This window comes from Oncorhynchus clarkii, chromosome 15 (assembly GCF_045791955.1).
Source record: "Oncorhynchus clarkii lewisi isolate Uvic-CL-2024 chromosome 15, UVic_Ocla_1.0, whole genome shotgun sequence".
Taxonomy (NCBI): Eukaryota; Metazoa; Chordata; class Actinopteri; order Salmoniformes; family Salmonidae; genus Oncorhynchus; species Oncorhynchus clarkii.
Genome location: NC_092161.1, coordinates 20256502 through 20275041, shown reverse-complemented (window position 1 = coordinate 20275041; position 18540 = coordinate 20256502). Strand labels below are relative to the sequence as shown.

Genomic DNA, 18540 nt, shown 5'->3' with positions numbered 1-18540 from the left:
TCCAGATACTCAACTAGTCTAGAGAAGGCCAGTTTTATTGCTTCTTTAAGGAGAACAACCGTTTTCAGCTGTGCTAACATAATTGCAAAAGGGTTTTCTAATGATCAATTGGCCTTTTAAAAGTATAAACTTGGATTAGCTAACACAATGTGCCATAGTAACACAGGAGTGATGGTTGCTGATAATGGGCCTCTGTACGCCTATGTAGATATTCCATTAAAAATCAGCCGTTTCCAGTTACAATAGTCATTTACAACATTAACAATGTCTACACTGTATTTCTGATCAATTTGATGTTATTTTAAAAATGGACAAAAAATTTGCTTTTCTTTCAAAAAACAAGGACATTTCTAAGTGACCCCAAACTTTTGAACGGTAGTGTATATAAATGCTGTAGGTACAGAAATCGTTTGCACACTGGGAAATTAATATCCAACTAGTCAGTGACAACTGTTTGGCATTTGTGACAAACTGAGATTATTCAGTATTATAGACATTACGTCCTGGGATTTCCTATGATCTTCTATGTAGAACCCCTTCTAACAACTTTTGAGCAAAACATGTGCTTGTTTGTGAAAGTCTGTTTTTCATAGATGGCTTTTAAATGTGTAGCTCAAACCATACGGACTCTACAGACGTCTTTGTAAAAAAGACCCTGCTCCTTCGGGACCCGCCTTTGTCTCTCAGACACCACTCTCAGCCCCTGTTAATCACACATACTAGCAGTTGGTATGTGCAGATACAGAAGAAATAGACAAATCCAAAGGGAAAAGGGAATGCCTAGTCAGCTGTACAACTGAATGCCTTTTACTGAAATGTGTCTTCTGCATTTTACCCGGTGCGGGGGGCTGCCTTAAATCGTCATCCACGTCTTCGGTGCCCGGCACAACCCATGTAGCTCCAACATACAATGTTTAAAAGGGGATAGAAGTCCAAAACGTGCCTGCGTTACGGTGGGACTCATTGGGTTAATGTAGCTAATACAATGTTTACTTATATTTTATTCCACCTGTTAACACCCTAACAATTTGTAAGTGGACTCTTGCATATTGTCCTGGGATGAATGCTGTAATTAAAAACAAAAGTGCACCATTGTCTGTAGCCTAATCATGTGCCTTGTTTCAGCCCAGAATTGCAATCCTTGTATTGACAATATACTAAAATCTTCAGTAGGCTTTTCAACTCTGCAATAACAATGCTCCAATGACAATGCATAATAAATTGTGCACACAAGCTTTATCTAAATGTTTGGGGTCAGATTAGGAGATGGGCTCCGTCCTGAGACTATGAAGCTGACAACACTGAGTTTACAACACGTGCAGAGACTGACACGTGACAACACACCGTCTAATAGAGGGAAGAACATCAAAATCATGGTAGGGCCTACCTTTTAAAATGACTCATACAAACCGTTGTGATGTGATTTTAAAATGTTCATTATGTATTTAGTAGTACTGTATACAGGCTACCATATTTAATTAATGCATCATGTCTTCACATTCCATATGTATTGCTGGGATTCATCTTATTGTATGACAATAAAATGCACACCAGAGAATAATCAGTCATTTTCAAGTCACATATTTGTTCAGTGGCAACAGCCTGTCATTATTTCCAGTGGAGGCTGCTGAGGGGACGACGGCTCATAATAATGGCTGGAAAGAAGCAAATGAAATGGCATCAAACACATGGAACCCGTGTATGTCATGTCTTTGTTATCATTCCATGTATTCCGCTCCAGCCTTTCCCACAAGATCTTCCTCCCCAATTAAGGTGCCACCAACCTCCTGTGTTTTTACCCTATCAGTCCCGAGACACCAGTAAAAATCGTCTTTTCATTAATCAGACTTTTATTTATCTGCATGTCCAGCCCTTATATTTAACCTCACAATTAAGTGTTTTACCATTTTCCTTTCAGGACAACCAGGGCTACAGGTAGAACACAAGTGAATTTGACATAAACAGTTGTATTCATGAGTTTAATTGACAAATGTCAACAAACAAAAAAGAAGCTCAGCCGAAGCAAAAACCTGACTAAATTAATTTATGTAAATGTTGTAACTATAGAAATTGTTTCCTCACTGGGAAATGAATATCCAACTAGTCAGTGACAACTGTGTGGTGTTTGGGACAGAAACTGTGAGCTTATTACAGTATTATAGACACTATGTCATGGGATTTCCTTAGATTTTCTATGTACAAGAACCCCTTTACCTTCTAATGACTCTTGAGCAAAACATGTGCATGTTCGCGAGAGTCTCAGTTTTTCATAATGGCTTTTAAGTGTGTAGTTCAAACCATACGGACTTTACAGACATTTTTGTAAAAAAGACCCGGTCCCCTTCAGGATCCGCCCTTGTCTCACAAACACCACTCTCAGCCCCCGTTAATCACACAGACTAATGGTTGGTATGTACAGATACAGAATAAATAGACAAATCCAATGGCACAACCCATGTAGCTCAAACACACACTGTTTAAAAGGGGTTTGTAGTAATAAAAATAATGCCTGCGTTATGGTGTAACTCATTGGGTTAATGTAACTAAAACATTTAAATGTTTACTTATATTTTATTCCACCTGTTATTACCCTAACAATGGTCTGTAAATGGTCTCTTGAATATTTTCCTGGGATGAATGCTGTAATTAAAAACAAAACATCGCACCATTGTCTGTAGGCCTAATCGTTTGCTCTCTGGGAAAAATAACGTTTCAAGACATTGAGTATTTCACTCAATGGGTGGAGATGGATCCCCTTCTCAGCTGGGATGAAACCCGAACGTTAACATATGATCCTATATAGGGCAAGGCACGACATCTTACATTATATTATTTGCATGGCTGCATACCAAATGTCCTTTATAGCAACAACAAGATTAGTTTAATTCTGCAGAAACATAGAAAACATTCTCTATTGCACTATAGACTGTAACGGACTCTTTCCCTCTCCTATAATCTGATCAGAATGATGAGTACATCCCAAGTCTCCTAGCAGCTTCCGACTTCTTGGGCCCTTTTCTTTGGGGGAAGGGGTAGTGGTGATGGGGGCAAGAGGAGAGAAGAGGCGGCCGCTGCCCCCCAAAACTCAGTTGTCTGGACAAAATGGCTGGGGCTGAGAACTTCCGGGAGCCTGAACTGCTGTTACTGGTACTCAACTCTACAGGATGGATAGAAATAGAATCCCCCAAGTCCTTCTCACTGGACGTCTCAGGAAAGTCTTCAGACAGCGAAGTAAAACTTGAATTACTGCCCGTGATTGTGGGGTTTGTATGTGGTGTTATAATGACATTGGCCTGTCGGTGGATACCCAAGGGTTTGCGCCATGGGGCTCTCTCCAGGTCCCCAACAAAGTCATTCTCAGACTCTGAGACCGACCTCTTCCTCTCGTGTTTGCTCTTCATCTCCTGGTTGACTGGGACTACATTGACCAGGGCTTGCCCACTGATTTCTGCTGCATCATCAGTTGAAACTGTTAGGAAATAGAATGGAAATGTACAGACAGGTTTACACAGTCATCTGCAATCAACCTTCCAGCTCAATGGAAAAGTACTGTAACAAAAATATTACTTCTGTTTGAATGACCACATTTCCAGTATAGCCTACATGCAGTATAACTGTATTTTGTTGCTCAAAGTAGGCTAGCAGGAAAAGCTTTTGCATGAAGAAAAAAAGTACCAAAGACCAGTGCTGCCATGTGTGTCCACAAGGACTCAAATTCACGTCATATAAATCAATTACTGCTACTTTGTTGCAACATGACCTTGAGGATGCACAATATTGTCTACAATTTAACAACTTGTTGCCAGTGCCAAACTGTTCAGACAACTGGGCCATGTTACGTTACCAAACGTTATTGAACATTGCAAATAGAAATTCCATGAATAAAGCCAATGTGATTCTTTATTCTACATGTCAGATAGGCATGTAAGCATCCTGCTGAACGCGACCCCGGTTGGGTGCGTGCCAAGTTCTCGCAGCACTCTTGGAAAGCGATGTCTACCTTGTCTGAATAAAACCACCAGGGTCTGGCGCTTTTGTTTCTCTTTAGTCAAGTTGTACTGTTCCGTCAAAAGTGCAATGTCCATCCTGGTTAGGTCCGCCACAATTTCGCTTTGGTCCGCTTCCTCGACCAAATGATTCACGTCGCCGTTGGCGGTTTCACTGCGACTCCGGGATCTTATCTGTTCCCAGGAACACGTCGAATTGGAACAGCAGCACGACAACATCCTGTTTGCATTGATAACCAATTTGGATTTTTATTTCCCCAATCAAAGAAGGCACAGCTGATAGAATGATAAGTAGTTATCCACCTGCTGCCGGCAGTATAGCCTATACGGCACTGTCTACATCTCAGTAGGTGTAGTGTAGGCTAGTCTAAAGTGGTTCAAAAGTTTGAGTGATGTGCAAACAATTGAGAACAATTGAAGGTTGCCCTTTTCTTTTACTGTAGACCATGTAGGTGTATGTGTAGTGTAGTTTTAGTGAAAACTGCTTATGTTTATGATAGGCTAAAGTAAAATAGGTGAATAGGTCAGTATATTATGAAGGAAAGTTCCAAACATAATAATGAAGGAAAATTCCAAACATAATACATGGCCTACAGTAAACTAGGCTAGACACACATCAAGTTACTTACATCTTCATACTATAGAATCCAGTTGTCTTTTATTATCTGTAGGCCTAACAATCAACATTGATTTACATGTTCATATATTATGTTCTGGAAAAATGTGTTGAATGACCCAGTTGTTACTTGGGCTGGCACTGACACAGTATGTTGACACAGTGTTGTTGAAGTTGTGGGTGAGTCCTGCTTTGGAGGGATGACTTAAATGGATGACATGGTGGTGCTGACACATCTAGCAGGTGTACCTGCGCTGCAAAAAAACTCACAGAAAATTAGCCCTTAGTTCAATGCTTTGTCAACTCGGGAGTCCAATGCTTAGGGCTCCTGAGTGGCACAGCGGTCTAAGGCACTGCTTCTCAGTGCTAGAGCCTGGTTTGATTCATTCCAGGCTGTATCACAACCGGACATGACTGGGTGTCCCATAGGGCGGCGCACAATTGGTCCAGCGTCGTCAGGGTTTGGCCGGGGTTGGCCATTATTGTAAATAAGAATTTGTTCTTAACTGGCTTGCCTAGTTAAATAAAGGTTAAATACTCACACATCACTCCTTTGCCTCAACATTATTGCCTGACACGTTCTCCTTACTAAAGCAGGGAGGCCTGTATTTCAAAGATATCATTACCACAGGGATTTTCTATGCAAACAGTCCCACTTCCATGAATTGTTTGTGGAGACCTGTGGATTTCCTGTTTCTGAAAAGTAAGCAATGAGCTGCTGATAACTCATGCAGCAAATTAAATGACAAAATGGATCTCTGTCTCTCTCTCTCTTCCCTGTCTTTCTTCCTGTCAGTCTGTCTGTCTGTCTCTCTGTGCGCATGAGTGTTCATCATGAACATTTAAATGTCCAAATAATAATAGCCATGGGTGGAGCATCTGAACCTAACTGAATGTCCTACCTTTTGCAACATTAGACCTAATAGACAATAAGGAATATATACTGAACACTGAGTTACAGTTCATATAAGGAAATCAGTCAATTGAAATAAATACATTCATTAGGCCCTAATCTCACTGGGCACGGGCACGGGCACAGCCATTGGTGGGCCTGGGAGGGCATAGGCCCACCTACAGGAAGCCAGGCCCAGCCAATCAGAATGAGTAGTTCCCCACAAAAGGGCTTTATTACAGACAGAAATACTCCTCAGTTTCACCAGCTGTCTGCGTGGCTGGTCTCAGACGATCCTGCAGGTGAAGAAGCCAGATGTGGAGGTTCTGGGCTGGCGTGGTTACACGTGGTCTGCAGTTGTGAGGCCGGTTGGACGTAGTGCCAAATTCTCTAAAACAACATTGTAGGTGGCTTATGGTAGAGAAATTAACATTAAATAATCTGGCAACAGCTTTAGTGGGACATTTCTGCAGTCAGCATGCCAATTGCACGCTCCCTCAACTTGATATATCTGTGGCATTGTGCTGGGTGACAAAACTGTACATTTTAGTTGCCTTTTATTGTCCCCAGCACAAGGTGCACCTGTGTAATGATCATGCTGTTTAATCTGCTTCTTGATATGCCACACCTGTCAAATGGATGGATTATCTTGGCAAATGAGAAATGTTTAGTAACAGGGATTTAAATACATCTGTGCACATAATCTGAGAGAAATAAACTTTTTGTGCATGTAGAAAAATTTAAACTCATGAAACATGTGACCAACACTTTACATGTTGCGTAGTAGTTAGTTAGTTGTAGATGTTTATGACGTTTGTCATGAAGTATTCAAAAAGCCACTCACCAGATCGTATTTGATTAAATAAAATGCAACGTAGGCTATATATAGCTAGAAGAGTTTGAGTCTTTAACTGCAGCCTATATTGCATTTTTGGAGTGCGCTGCACCTTTAAACATGAACCCTGTGTGCACTGTTCAGTAACAGCGATACTGTGCTGCACTTCCAGTTTTGGAACCTATAATTATGTGTTGACTGCAATGGCTGCGTCCACCGAGTCATTTTACCTGGGGTTTGATTTCAGCACTCAACAAGTAGGTTCGGATTATAATGCATGCTTTACGTCGTTCTGTTTGCAATATTGCCTATACGCACGCGCGTAGACTTTGTGTAACACGGAAGAAGAGATAAAACGATGAATCAGCGGCTACAAATGAAGGCTCATCTGGAACATTTTACATAGCATAGGCCTACCGGAAGATAGCCTTTCAAATAACCCATGTGTACCATAGTATATAAGCAATATTATAAGCAATATTTAGTGGTTCTGGCATTCATTAATAAATTAAATGCGCGTGACATGTTTTTTCCTTTCATTCCACTGGACTTCGGACTTAGCCTAGACAAACATTGAATTGCTTATTTCATAACATTTTGCCATTCTTCCTACTACATTGGCTGCAAAGCAGGCACTTCTATTGCTTTTCCTGTATCCTACTGTAGCTCCTAAACGTACTCAACCCATTTCCCCAATTTTGTGTTCAGCTGAAGGTGGTTGCTGTTGATGGGAACCTAAGTGTTGTCCACCAGGACAATGTGCAGTTTGACAGTGAACTGCCAGAATTCGGGTAACACAAAATCAAAAAATACATTTCATAATGTGTAGGAGGATATGTACTGACAACTGATAAATAGCTATGTCCTGACTATCACAGCACAATTCCAAGGCTGGCAAATCCTACACCCTTGATAGTAGGCTAGGCTACACAGTTTGGAAATAGTCAATGCAACTGACTTCTATCTTTTCATATCTCCCCAGGACTCAGGGAGGGGTCCATATCCATGCAGACAGTCTGACTGTCACTTCTCCTGTGCTCATGTGGGTAAAGGTAGTCCACCATGAATACTTTACTACTTATTAGTGCACTGCACAGTGAATACTTCACTAGTACTCAGTAAAAGTACTAGTAGCTCAGTGGTCTGCTCACTCTCAAACCATTGCGTAGCTGAAATACTGAATTAACTTCCATATAAGCTGTTATTCCGTTGAGTTCAAAGGTAGGGCCTACAGCAATAACGTTCCCAAAAGTGTTGTAACACTGCATGAAACTGTAAGGTTGATTAAACTACTATTATTAAACAGCAGTTCATTCTAATTTGGGGAAGATATCTCTCTTTGTAAGTAACTCCTCACTGTTATCTTCAGCAGAAATACACAACACTTTGAATCAATACCTCTAGAACACTTTGAATCAATCACCTAGATCAGATTCAAGAGCAATCTATGCGTAATAAGGATGCCATTGGCAGAGCTGAGCGTGTTTTAGTTCTGTGATTTTTAACTGAGCAATTCCATGATGATTTCCCAGGCACTTGACCTGATCCTTGGCAAGATGAAGAATGCAGGATTTGACTTCTCGCGTGTGAAAGCCCTATCTGGGAGTGGCCAGGTGTGTGGACTATTACTAGTACTCTATTACAGTGCTCCATTGTGTATTTTGAATACAGTCAGGCATTACATGTATTGTATTTCATCATTGCCTTGTTTTTACAGCAACATGGCAGTGTGTATTGGAGGAAAGGGACCAACCAAGTTCTCAGGGATCTCCAGCCAGGAAAAAGTTTGCATGAACTTCTGAAGGTACAAGGCATACAAGGCAGTAGCAGGGAGAGATTCTATACTCTCTGGTTGTCCTTTCTGTCTATTACTACAGCAGAGTAGAGTGCATGTTTGCTAGTGACATGCCAGATAAAACAATTATCTCCCATTTTTGATAGTCAACTTCATCGTCAAATCAAATCACATTTATTTATAAAGCCCTTCTTACATCAGCTGATATCTCAAAGTTCTGTACAGAAACCCAGCCTAAAACCCCAAACCGCAAGCAATGCAGGTGTAGAAGCATTTCATTTTGCACATACAGTTCAGTATCAGCAACAAGCACAAATGACATGCACCACTTGATTTGAAATACAGTGCCCTGCTTTTGGCAAATGTCAAATAGGCGGTGTCCGCCTGGTTAAAAGTTAATACATTACCTTCCTCGTGTGGGTGAGAAAAAAACACATTTGCCACAGCCTTTGATACATTGCAGGCACAGCCAACCCTATAGCCCAATGTTTATTCATTAATCCAACAGTACAATCAAACCCTGAGGATTATTCAGTTAATACTAACCTGAAGGGCCTCCTTTTTACATCAGTGAGTTTGCAAGTCTAAAAGGACCATGAAAAGGTGTTTCTATGAACATTTAGTCTCAAACCTGGTTGTCTCTTCCAAATTAGTTCTTATCTTTGAATGCCTTGATATATATTTTGAGAGTATTACAGTAGTTAGTTGATTAGTAGTTGTTTTGATTCATTCAAACACTTTTTTTTTTTGAATAGATTTTAGTTGTGCACATTCCACTTCTATTAAGTGATTCCATGGATTGCAATAAATAAGCTAGTGTCTTGTCATCTGATTTCTCATTTTGTATATTGATACATTATGTCTGTACTTGTGCCAACAGGGTGGTTTTGCAGTGTCAGATAGTCCAGTGTGGATGGACTCCAGCACTACAGAGCAGTGTCAGTACCTGGAGACAGCAGTAGGTGGCGCTCAGAGAGTTGCAGACATCACGGGCTCCCGGGCCTATGAGGTGAGGAAGACTAAGTTTCCTTGACTGGATGGATTTGATGGATAGACTTACTTGACACTTACTTTACTCATTGTTTACAAGTAACTGACCTTTTTTTTAATCAATTCTATAACATTACCTTTCAGCGTTTCACTGGAAATCAGATTGCCAAGATTTACAAGGCCCAACCAGAGAAGTACGAGGACACAGAGGTGAGGTGACATGTGCCCATTTTACTTGTCTGCTATCACCATTCCCCATTGTCTTACGTTAAATCCAATGATTTATATGCACCATTGGTAAACTACTCTAGGTCACATATCTGTCTGAATTCAATACATTAAGGTAAATAGGGCTCTAAAAATGCCAGATAATTCTGCTCTCTTTGTGGAACATATTCTGTGTTGATTTAGTAGGAAAGATCAATAGAATTTTAGATAGAATTTCACTAGTTCTGTAATTGTCTGAAATATTTCCCCCCTTATTTTTTTGCTATTCATTTCAGAGAATCTCATTGGTCAGCAGCTTTGCTGCCTCTCTCTTCCTGGGCAGCTATGCAGCTATTGATTACAGTGACGGTAAGATAATGGTTAATGATGATTTGTTATCGGGTAGTACTTTATTGTATGGTACAGAAATTACTACACAATAGCAAGCTATGCTTCACTTTTTTGTTTCTCTTTGGGATTTATTAAAACAAATATGAGTACTGCATGCACAATTTGTTATCAGTTTAGTTACCACTTAGCACAAGAATGTACCTATTGGTAGCACATCATTTCATTGTAAATACCTGTGAAAACATTACCCTAATATAAAGTTATCCTGCATTATAACATGTTATAATATAACATTTAAGTACAACTACTATGGAACAAATACCTTGGGAGTGAAGATCCTCCTTAAACAGTTTTATCTCCATCTCTTCATTCAAAAACTCAATCATGGAGACTCTGACTGACATTTGTGGCTGCTTTGCGTGATGTATTGTTGTCTCTACCTTCTTGCCCTTTGTGCTGATGTCTGTGTCCAATAATGTTTGTACCATGTTTTGTACTGCTACCATGTTGTGCTGCTGTCATGTTGTGTTGCTGCCATGCTGTGTTGTCATGTGTTGCTGCCTTGCTATGCTGTTGTCTTATGTCTCACTTTATGTAGTGTTCTGTTGTCTCTCGTCGTGATGTGTGCTTTGTCCTATTTTTGAATATTTATTTTTCTTTATTTAAATCCCAGCCCCCGTCCCCGCACGAGGCCTTTTGGTAGGCTGTAATTGTAAATAACAATTTGTTCTTAACTGACTTGCCTAGTTAAATAAAGGTTAAATACAAAAACAAACTAATCCTTAAAGAGTTAGCTGTTTCAGACCATATTACTTTACCCCGGCATGCTAGAAACATCACCTACTATGGGAACACAGGGGGTTAACTCTCCAAGTTGGCTTGAACTTATCTCTGACACTTACTTCATTACACTGTTTTTACCTGGCAGAACCATTCTTTTAAGGTCTGCTGGATAACAATCATCATTGTGTTTGTGCAATAAGGTCGCCAAGGGATTTTTCTCCCATCTGTTATCAGCAGCACTGAAACCAGGTTGACATTGTAATCAAGTCATGTAGCCTGCTTTTCGCCTGAATTTCGTTACAATATACAACAGGGCAATATGAGGGAAATGTCTTGTTTATCATACAGGAAGATTACAGTAGTTGTGACAATTTGCACATGACATTCTAGTCTATCAGCACAATGATACATAGAAGTATACCACAGTGCTGTGATAACATACATTACAGTTTATGAATAACATAAATTCATATTCAGATTAGTGAGATTGGATTGAGTTAATAAAAACATGTATAATAAGACAATATAAATATTTATAAATGTATAGAAATAATTAAATACTTATGCGTAGAAAGTGTATTAATAGTTTATTCATGATTTTTAATGAAAGTCATTATTAAGAGTTACCCAAACATTTGTTACACTCGGTTCTGAGATCCGCATTTGAATCAAATTGACTTGCATTGAGGTGCACTGTATATTCTATGTTCTTTGGATTGGCTTGATCAGTCGTTCTGATTGGTGACATGTTCATTCTTCTCCTTTATTAAGGTTCAGGGATGAATTTGATGGACATTTTCAGCAAACAGTGGGCAGACTCCTGTCTTGAGGCTACTGCTCCTCACCTGGAGGAGAGGCTGGGAGCCCCTGTGCATTCTTCAGCTGTCTTGGTGAGATACCCCTATATGCAGTATCATGGTTCTTGACCATGTGTTGCTATTTTTTTGTCTATTCTCCTGGTTGGGCAACTGATAAGGAATGCAAATCAACTTTTGACTTTTGAATGGGCTGTGATTTCATCTCACATGGAAGGTTGTTTTACATTTTCATTGTAAAATAAGTACGTTTTTGGTGAATTCTTCAGTTGCAAGGCCTTGGGTCAGGTCATGTAGGCTACATAATATCCATCGTATCACCTCATATTCAAATGTTTATATTTGAAGAGTTGTAGGTCAGCCTGAGGGCTCCGGCAATAATTGGATAAAGAACTGGGGCCATCAAGGCTTTCGTCCCAGCTCCACTTGTTTGTCTTTGGATCCTCGTAACACTTAAACTGCCTGGCCTCACTACCCCCGTACTACACCAATGAACAGCCATTCTGACTGTAACAGTCTAATAAATTAATTTCATATATACTATCGGAAAACGTATCCTTTGGGTGTGTTTATGAAGGTCTTGGGTAACATTAGAATACAGATTTTTTTTTTTAATTCTAAGAACAAAAGCATTTTCCTTAGTTTATGTTACTGTAGGCGATCTGCTACTGCGTGCTCATGTGTGGAGCGCACAGGAACAGCGGATATTCTTAGACAAATATATATATATTTTTAAATAAGAGCTAATCTCTTCAATTTTGAGAGTTATTTGGCAAAGCTACGTGTTTTGGAAACCTCAATCTATCTGATACTACCTTACCGTGAAATGCTTACTTACAAACAAAAGTAAAAAAAATATTTAAAAAAATGTAATACAATAACAATAACAAAGGCTATATGCAGGGGGTAATTTGTATATGGAGGTAGGGGTGAAGTGACTATGCATAGATAATAAACAGCGAGTAGCAGCAGTGTTCAAAACAAATGGGGGGTGTCAATGTAAATAGTCCGGTGGCCATTTGATTAATTGTTCAGCAGTCTTATGGCTTGGGGGCAGAAGCTGTTAAGGAGACTTTTGGTACTAGACTTGGCGCTCCGGTACCACTTGCCGTGCGGTAGCAGAGAAAACAGTCTATGACTTGGGTGACTGGAGTCTGACAATTTTTGGGGCTTTCCTCTGACACCGCCTAGTATATAGGTCCTAGATGGCAGGAAGCTTTGCCCCAGTAATGTACTGACATAGTAGAGATATAATCCTGATTTTATTTATGCAGTAAAATACAAGTAAGGCATGTGATGTATCAGAAATTGTGTAATATAATTATTGTCAACCTAAAATATTATCATATAATTCTAAATACAGTTTATATGGTTTTATACACTTGTATATATAGCCTTAAAATATATGTAAACAGACCATAAATGTTTCAATGTAAATGTTTGGGAAAGTTGTGAGTGCTATTATATGATACAATATCAGTACTTTTACAACTTGTCTACAGTAAATCCTATCATCAACTGATTTTAGCCAATGTGTGGCTGTGGATTGAGTGCATTTGTTTGAATGGTATGTTGGCATATTGGCATTTCATTTGAAAAATTAACAGAATCATTGCTCTAAAACTGGTGGCTCGCTAACAAACATAGATGCGGTAAAGAGGTAAATCGAACTCGACCAAAACAATGGAATTGCCATGGAAACGCGTTGGGGAAAGGGCCATGGGGGTAAGATCCCGAGTCTCCTCATTGCCATCCAGCAAAACTTTCCCACATTTAGTCTATTGTTTACATGTGTATTTCATGTTGAGGTAAAAATCGGAGTATAATGCTTGTATGGATGTCAACCCCAACACATGTTCATGCCATCGTTGCCAATCAACTGCATTACAGTTTAAAACCAATTTGACTACCACCAGCAATTTCTTTATGCTAGTTATGCTAACCAGTTTATACGAGCGGGAGTAAGCATTTAGCTGTCACTTCTTCAAAACTTGAAAAGGCACAACTTCTAAATGTCATGACGGATTTGACGAATATCTATTTTGTTAGATCAGATTTCTTGAATGTGTGCCAATCTGGTCAATGGAATGTCTGCGTTTACCGCATCTATACCGTGCAGATAAATGTCTGACTTTTATCCCACCTTAGATGGTTCATGTCTATTCTAGTTATTGAGGAAAAGTCAAGGACTGATTGCTGTGCACAATATCCATAGGAAACGCTGATGACTGTTGAACTGCTAAAGCTAACATTGGACTGTTCACATCTCTTTATTCTTCATCCTCTTCTATAAACCCTAACCTCACCTGGTTCCCCTCCACAGGGCCTCCTCTCTCCTTACCATGTCACTCGTTATGGCTTCCCAGAGGACTGCAAGGTGGTGGCATTCACTGGGGATAACCCAGGTAAGAGCTTTATCATGCTCTGATGCTGTCTTTGTCAGGGGCCTCTGTTTTCTATTTTCCGTCATCTGGCCACTGGGTGGCAGTAGCACTGTACTGACTGCATTGATCTGCTCCAGTGATCCTCCTCCGTGCCTCCACTCCTCCTATCCTACACGTGGATGTTGTGTAGATTCTAATGAGAGTGCATGGCGGCGGTGGTCACATGTTCGCCCTCCGCCCGGGCATCTTGATATAAACCTGATGAACGGAGAGAAGAGCTGGCCCCTTGCCAAGCAAGCAGCACTGGTTTAAAGGGATAGTTTGGGATTTTGGCAATGAAGCTCTTTATATACTTCCTCAGAGTCAGATGAACTCGTGGATACAATTTGTTATGTCTCTGCGTCCAGTATGAAGGAAGTTAGAGATAGCATTGGCTCGCAAAACGAACTAGTTTATTTTATTTTTGGGTACAGCTCATCGCCAAAAGTCCCAAACTATGCCTTTAAGACTATCGCCATGCGACTTGTGCCATGTGCTGCCCGTGTTTGTAGACTAGAGGTGGTGACTCTGTGCTTTTCCAATGAAATGCCGCCGCGGCCAGCTGAACGTAAACACTGAAACAAGCCTAGATCGCTCTCCTCTCCGCTAGTCCGCTCAGCAGTGTCATCTGCATAAAAGGGGCTTTACGACCAATTAAAAGGCGGGCGACGCCCAGACGGTGGTTGTGTGAGGGAGTCTGGCACAGTCGGTTGAGATTTAGCTCTTTCAGCACAGCTCGGTTTGAGCAGCCAAACAATAGCCAATGGACTAATTGATACCGTTTTGAAATTGCCTGGATATAATGAAATATTATCCATGGTGTGATAGAGTAGATGAAGGGGAGGCAGGATACACAAGGAGTTGGTTATGAATGCATAGACTAGACAGTGAGATGGCTGTCTTCAAATTTATACTAGTTGATCATTGTAATAATTGATGAGGCTAGTTGATCAGTGCAGGGCTTATGCTAAGATTTGAAGAGCCATGGTGCATTCAGTAATTTAATTCAAATTGTTTGTTGATTGATATGTAGATAAGAGTATCATTAATAGTTATCATGTATGCAAAAAACTCACTTGAATCATTTTCTGAGATATGAAGGGACAGAAGTATTGAGGTTAACTAGATGCCCATGACCGCTGTGTCTTGCCTAAACAAGCCCTAATATTTTCATCCAGATTTGAGAATGATTTAGTAGCTCAGGGAGGTATATGGATTGTATTAATTCTACACATTAATACATAAAGATGTCGGCTTATCAATCTATTTATACTACTACATTCCAATAAATCATCGCAGCAAACCATTTTTTAAGGTCAATGACAGATATGAAATTCTCAAAATTATTCCTAAGCTTCAGACTTGAACGCCGATGAAGAATTGAAATGAGAATCCAGTCCGAGGACCATTTTTCTTGGGACTGTCGTCCTTTCAGGGGCCTGCGTGTGTATGCGTCACAGCACGGGAAAGATTGATTTAACGCTCTATGCAAGGTCACCAAGAAATCCAATAGACTGGAATTAATAAATCTTTCCACCAGGTCCGCCCTCTGAAGCCCCCAAAATTAAAACATGTAAAAGATCTGCCCAGCAACTCCCAACTCAACAGCAGAAAGTTGGGACTTGTTATGGGCCATACCTTTATACCTCGTTATGGGCCATACCTGTATACCTCGTAATGGGCCATACCTGTATACCTTATTATGGGTAATACCTGTATACCTTGTTATAGGCCGTACCTGTATACCTTGTTATGGGCCAAACCTGTATACCTTATTGTCCATACAGAACAATGACAATACACAGTATATACACCCCATAGGATAACCCTTTTTGGTTCAAGGTAGAACTCTTTTGGGTTCCATGTAGAACTCTACCTGCAACCAAAAGGGTTTTACATAGAACCAAAGGGGGTTCTTAAGGGTTTTCCCATGGGGACAGCCAAGGAACCCTTTTTGGTTTCAGATTGCACCTTATTTTCTAAGAGTGTACCATAGGTAACCTTAGGTCACAGTCTGTGGATGAAATTGAAGTTAAACGTCTCAATACGGTATGACATGTTCAGTGACTCAAGTAGATCTGAGAGAGTCTATGTTGTGTCTGTTGTACAGACACATCCCATTTTAAAGGACCAAGGCAAGAGAGATGAATGGAACGTGGGCTAAAGGGAACTAGACTTTCTTACTGGCTTTCAATCTTCAATTAGTGTGTTTCAAGTATGAATGCTGTTTTCATTTCTTATTCCAGGGTCCCTGGCTGGGATGAGGTTACAGGAAGGAGACATAGCCGTAAGACCTTTCTTTCTTTCTTTCTTTCTTTCTTTCTCTTTCTTTCTTTCTCTCTTTCTTTCTTTCTTTCTTTCTTTCTTTCTCTCTTTCTTTCTTTCTTTCTTTCTCTCTTTCTTTCTCTTTCTTTCTTTCTCTCTCTTTCTTTCTCTCTCTCTCTCTCTCTCTCTCTCTCTTTCTTTCTCTCTCTCTCTCTCTCTCTTTCTTTCTTTCTTTCTGCACAAGCACAGTACATCATATCATAGCCAATTAAAGGGTATAGGGCTCAAATGTTATCAAGTTGCAGTTCAGTGCTTAAAGAGGTACAGAACTTTTGCTTCTGAAATTACCTCATTGGACACAAGGGCACACCTCCCCAGACCCATGAGCAAGGATGTTGTGGTTTTAGGAGATAAGAAATTGATTAATATTATTGAGGTGAACAATTTGCAACTAAACTTCCATACAGCCTCTTTAGCTGCAGCAGTAGAGTAATATGGTACAAGGAAGCTATGTTAAGGGACCACATGGAGGTTCCATGGCATTAAAACATCATTCATGCCAGAGTTCCGCCGTTGTCCGACGAGGAGAAATTTCAAGCTGTTTTCATCATCAAACGGAACACTTGGTAGAATCAACGCATTAAACGCATTTACAGCTCTCGATTTGAACTTCACCTAAATGAGGGAATCACACATTTTTCAAGATGCGCTTTGACTACCGGGTTCCAAATTACTTCAGAAACCTACAACCAAGTATAATTCACTTACTCTAATCAGATTTTGTTTTGCATGTCTTCACTTAAAGGCTCATTGCAGTCAAAAACGTGATTTCCTATGTTTTATATATATTTCCACACTAAGAGGTTGGAATAATACTGTGAAATTGTGCGATGGAGTTTGGCCTGTCTGGTGTCATCACAAGGTGGTAAATTAGTTATTAGAAAATAAGAAAAGTTCAACCAAAGTTCCAATCCTCTGCCAATAACAGCTAGTTTTCAAATTTTCTCTCCCCACTCAGATCACTCCCAGACAGTCCTAGCAAAATTCTTGCTTGAGAAATTGCTCTTTGCTAAGAAGCAACCCACTGGGCAAAAACTGGTTGAATCAATGTTGTTTCCACGTAATTTAAACCAAAAAATGTAATGTGATGACGTTGAATCCATGTGGGAAAATGATTGGATGTGAAAAAAGTCATCAACGTCATAGCCGCGGGAAGTAGGGGTGCCGAGGTTGCTGCAGCACTCCCTGATAAATCACAATGAACAAAAAAATAATAATATTGTTGTAATTGACTTTTTACCAAATGATTGCACTTTCCATTTAAAGATGCATTATGCAGAAATCGCTCTGCCATTTGCTGGTTGCAAATTGTTTTATAGTTAATTTCAGTTTGTGACAAAACAAGTAACTATAGTGTAGAGAATCATTGTACCATCTAAACCGCTGTGAAAAATTATTTTCAGCTGTTTGAAACTTGTGTTCAAAACCAAAAGTAAAAGATGCAAAAACAAAACTTAAGCACGAGAATCATAGAAATAGTGCACATAGAACAGATTAGACTTCTTAGTGATTAGGCTTCTTAGACTTGCTTTCAATGAGAATGACAGATCTATAACTTTGGTTTGTTTGCCAAAAAAGTTATATATTGCAGCATTAATACTCCTGTATGAGCAGACGAAGAGAGCAGGGAGAAATCCCCCCCCCCCCAAAAAAAATAAACATCTTCCCGCGGCCATAAACAGCGTAAGGGAATTTCGTATTTTGTTTACCCAACTTGGCTGGATATCATTTGGGTGGTGTACAATTATTGATACACATGAGAAACTGTTGAGTGTGAAAAACCCAGCAGAATTGCAGTTCTTGACACATTCACTTTCTGAATGGCACACATAAACAATACATGTCCCAATTGTCTCAAGGCTTTAAAATCAAAGGATTTTCTCTTGCAATTTAGTACAACAAAAAAAAGCATGCAAAAAAATGACCAAAAAACACAGCTGCCAGACATGAAAGGAAGTATTGCTTAAGCAAGACATGGGACAAGAATAGAGCAACAGTGACAGTTACAACAACAGTAAGAGTTCCTAGTCAGTGTTCACAGTCAGTCTCTGTCCAGACCGTCCAGAAACAGACCCCAAACCTTGAGATATCTGCTGGAGGAGTTAGTCCTGAAAAAACGAATATTTTACAAGTTAATGGTGTTAATCATTTCTGCTAACCATCTATGGAAGCAAGGGGAGGTGGGTGACTTCCATTCTGTGAGGATATTTTTTTTGCTGCCACCATTCCAAACATCAGAGCCTGTTGTTCCTCATAGGACGATCTTAGAACAGACTCTGAGCAGCCAAAGAGAGTGAGTTCTGCATCAGGGTCAATGGCCCTCTCATATACCTTTGAATACCAATCAAAGATTTTCCTCCAAAAATGATTAAGTAGGGGGCAGAGCCAAAAAAGATGAGTTAATGAACCCTCTGAGGCTTTACATTTGTCACATAGTGTCACACAGTGGGGAGACCTGGGGCCTTTGGTTTTGGAGTAGTGAAGTCTATGTCTGACTATAT

The 18540-nt window shown here is 40.0% G+C and overlaps 1 protein-coding gene across 3 annotated transcripts in view; it reads left to right on the top strand.

The window, feature by feature from the left end:
* The first annotated feature begins 6469 nt into the window (after positions 1–6469).
* LOC139367026 (xylulokinase homolog (H. influenzae)) overlaps positions 6470–18540 on the top strand; it is a 60082-nt gene continuing 48011 nt past the window's right edge. For 2 of the 3 annotated variants that reach the window (XM_071104913.1, XM_071104912.1), the window contains exons 1-11: positions 6470–6607; positions 7059–7141; positions 7333–7402; positions 7883–7963; positions 8068–8154; positions 9026–9154; positions 9280–9345; positions 9639–9711; positions 11248–11366; positions 13615–13696; positions 15961–16001. In XM_071104913.1, coding sequence (XP_070961014.1) covers positions 6554–6607; positions 7059–7141; positions 7333–7402; positions 7883–7963; positions 8068–8154; positions 9026–9154; positions 9280–9345; positions 9639–9711; positions 11248–11366; positions 13615–13696; positions 15961–16001 — 885 coding nt within the window. In that variant the 5' untranslated portion in view covers positions 6470–6553. Of the gene's footprint in view, positions 6608–7058; positions 7142–7332; positions 7403–7882; positions 7964–8067; positions 8155–9025; positions 9155–9279; positions 9346–9638; positions 9712–11247; positions 11367–13614; positions 13697–15960; positions 16002–18540 lie in introns of those variants that run through there. The other variant, XM_071104914.1, reaches the window with a different exon arrangement.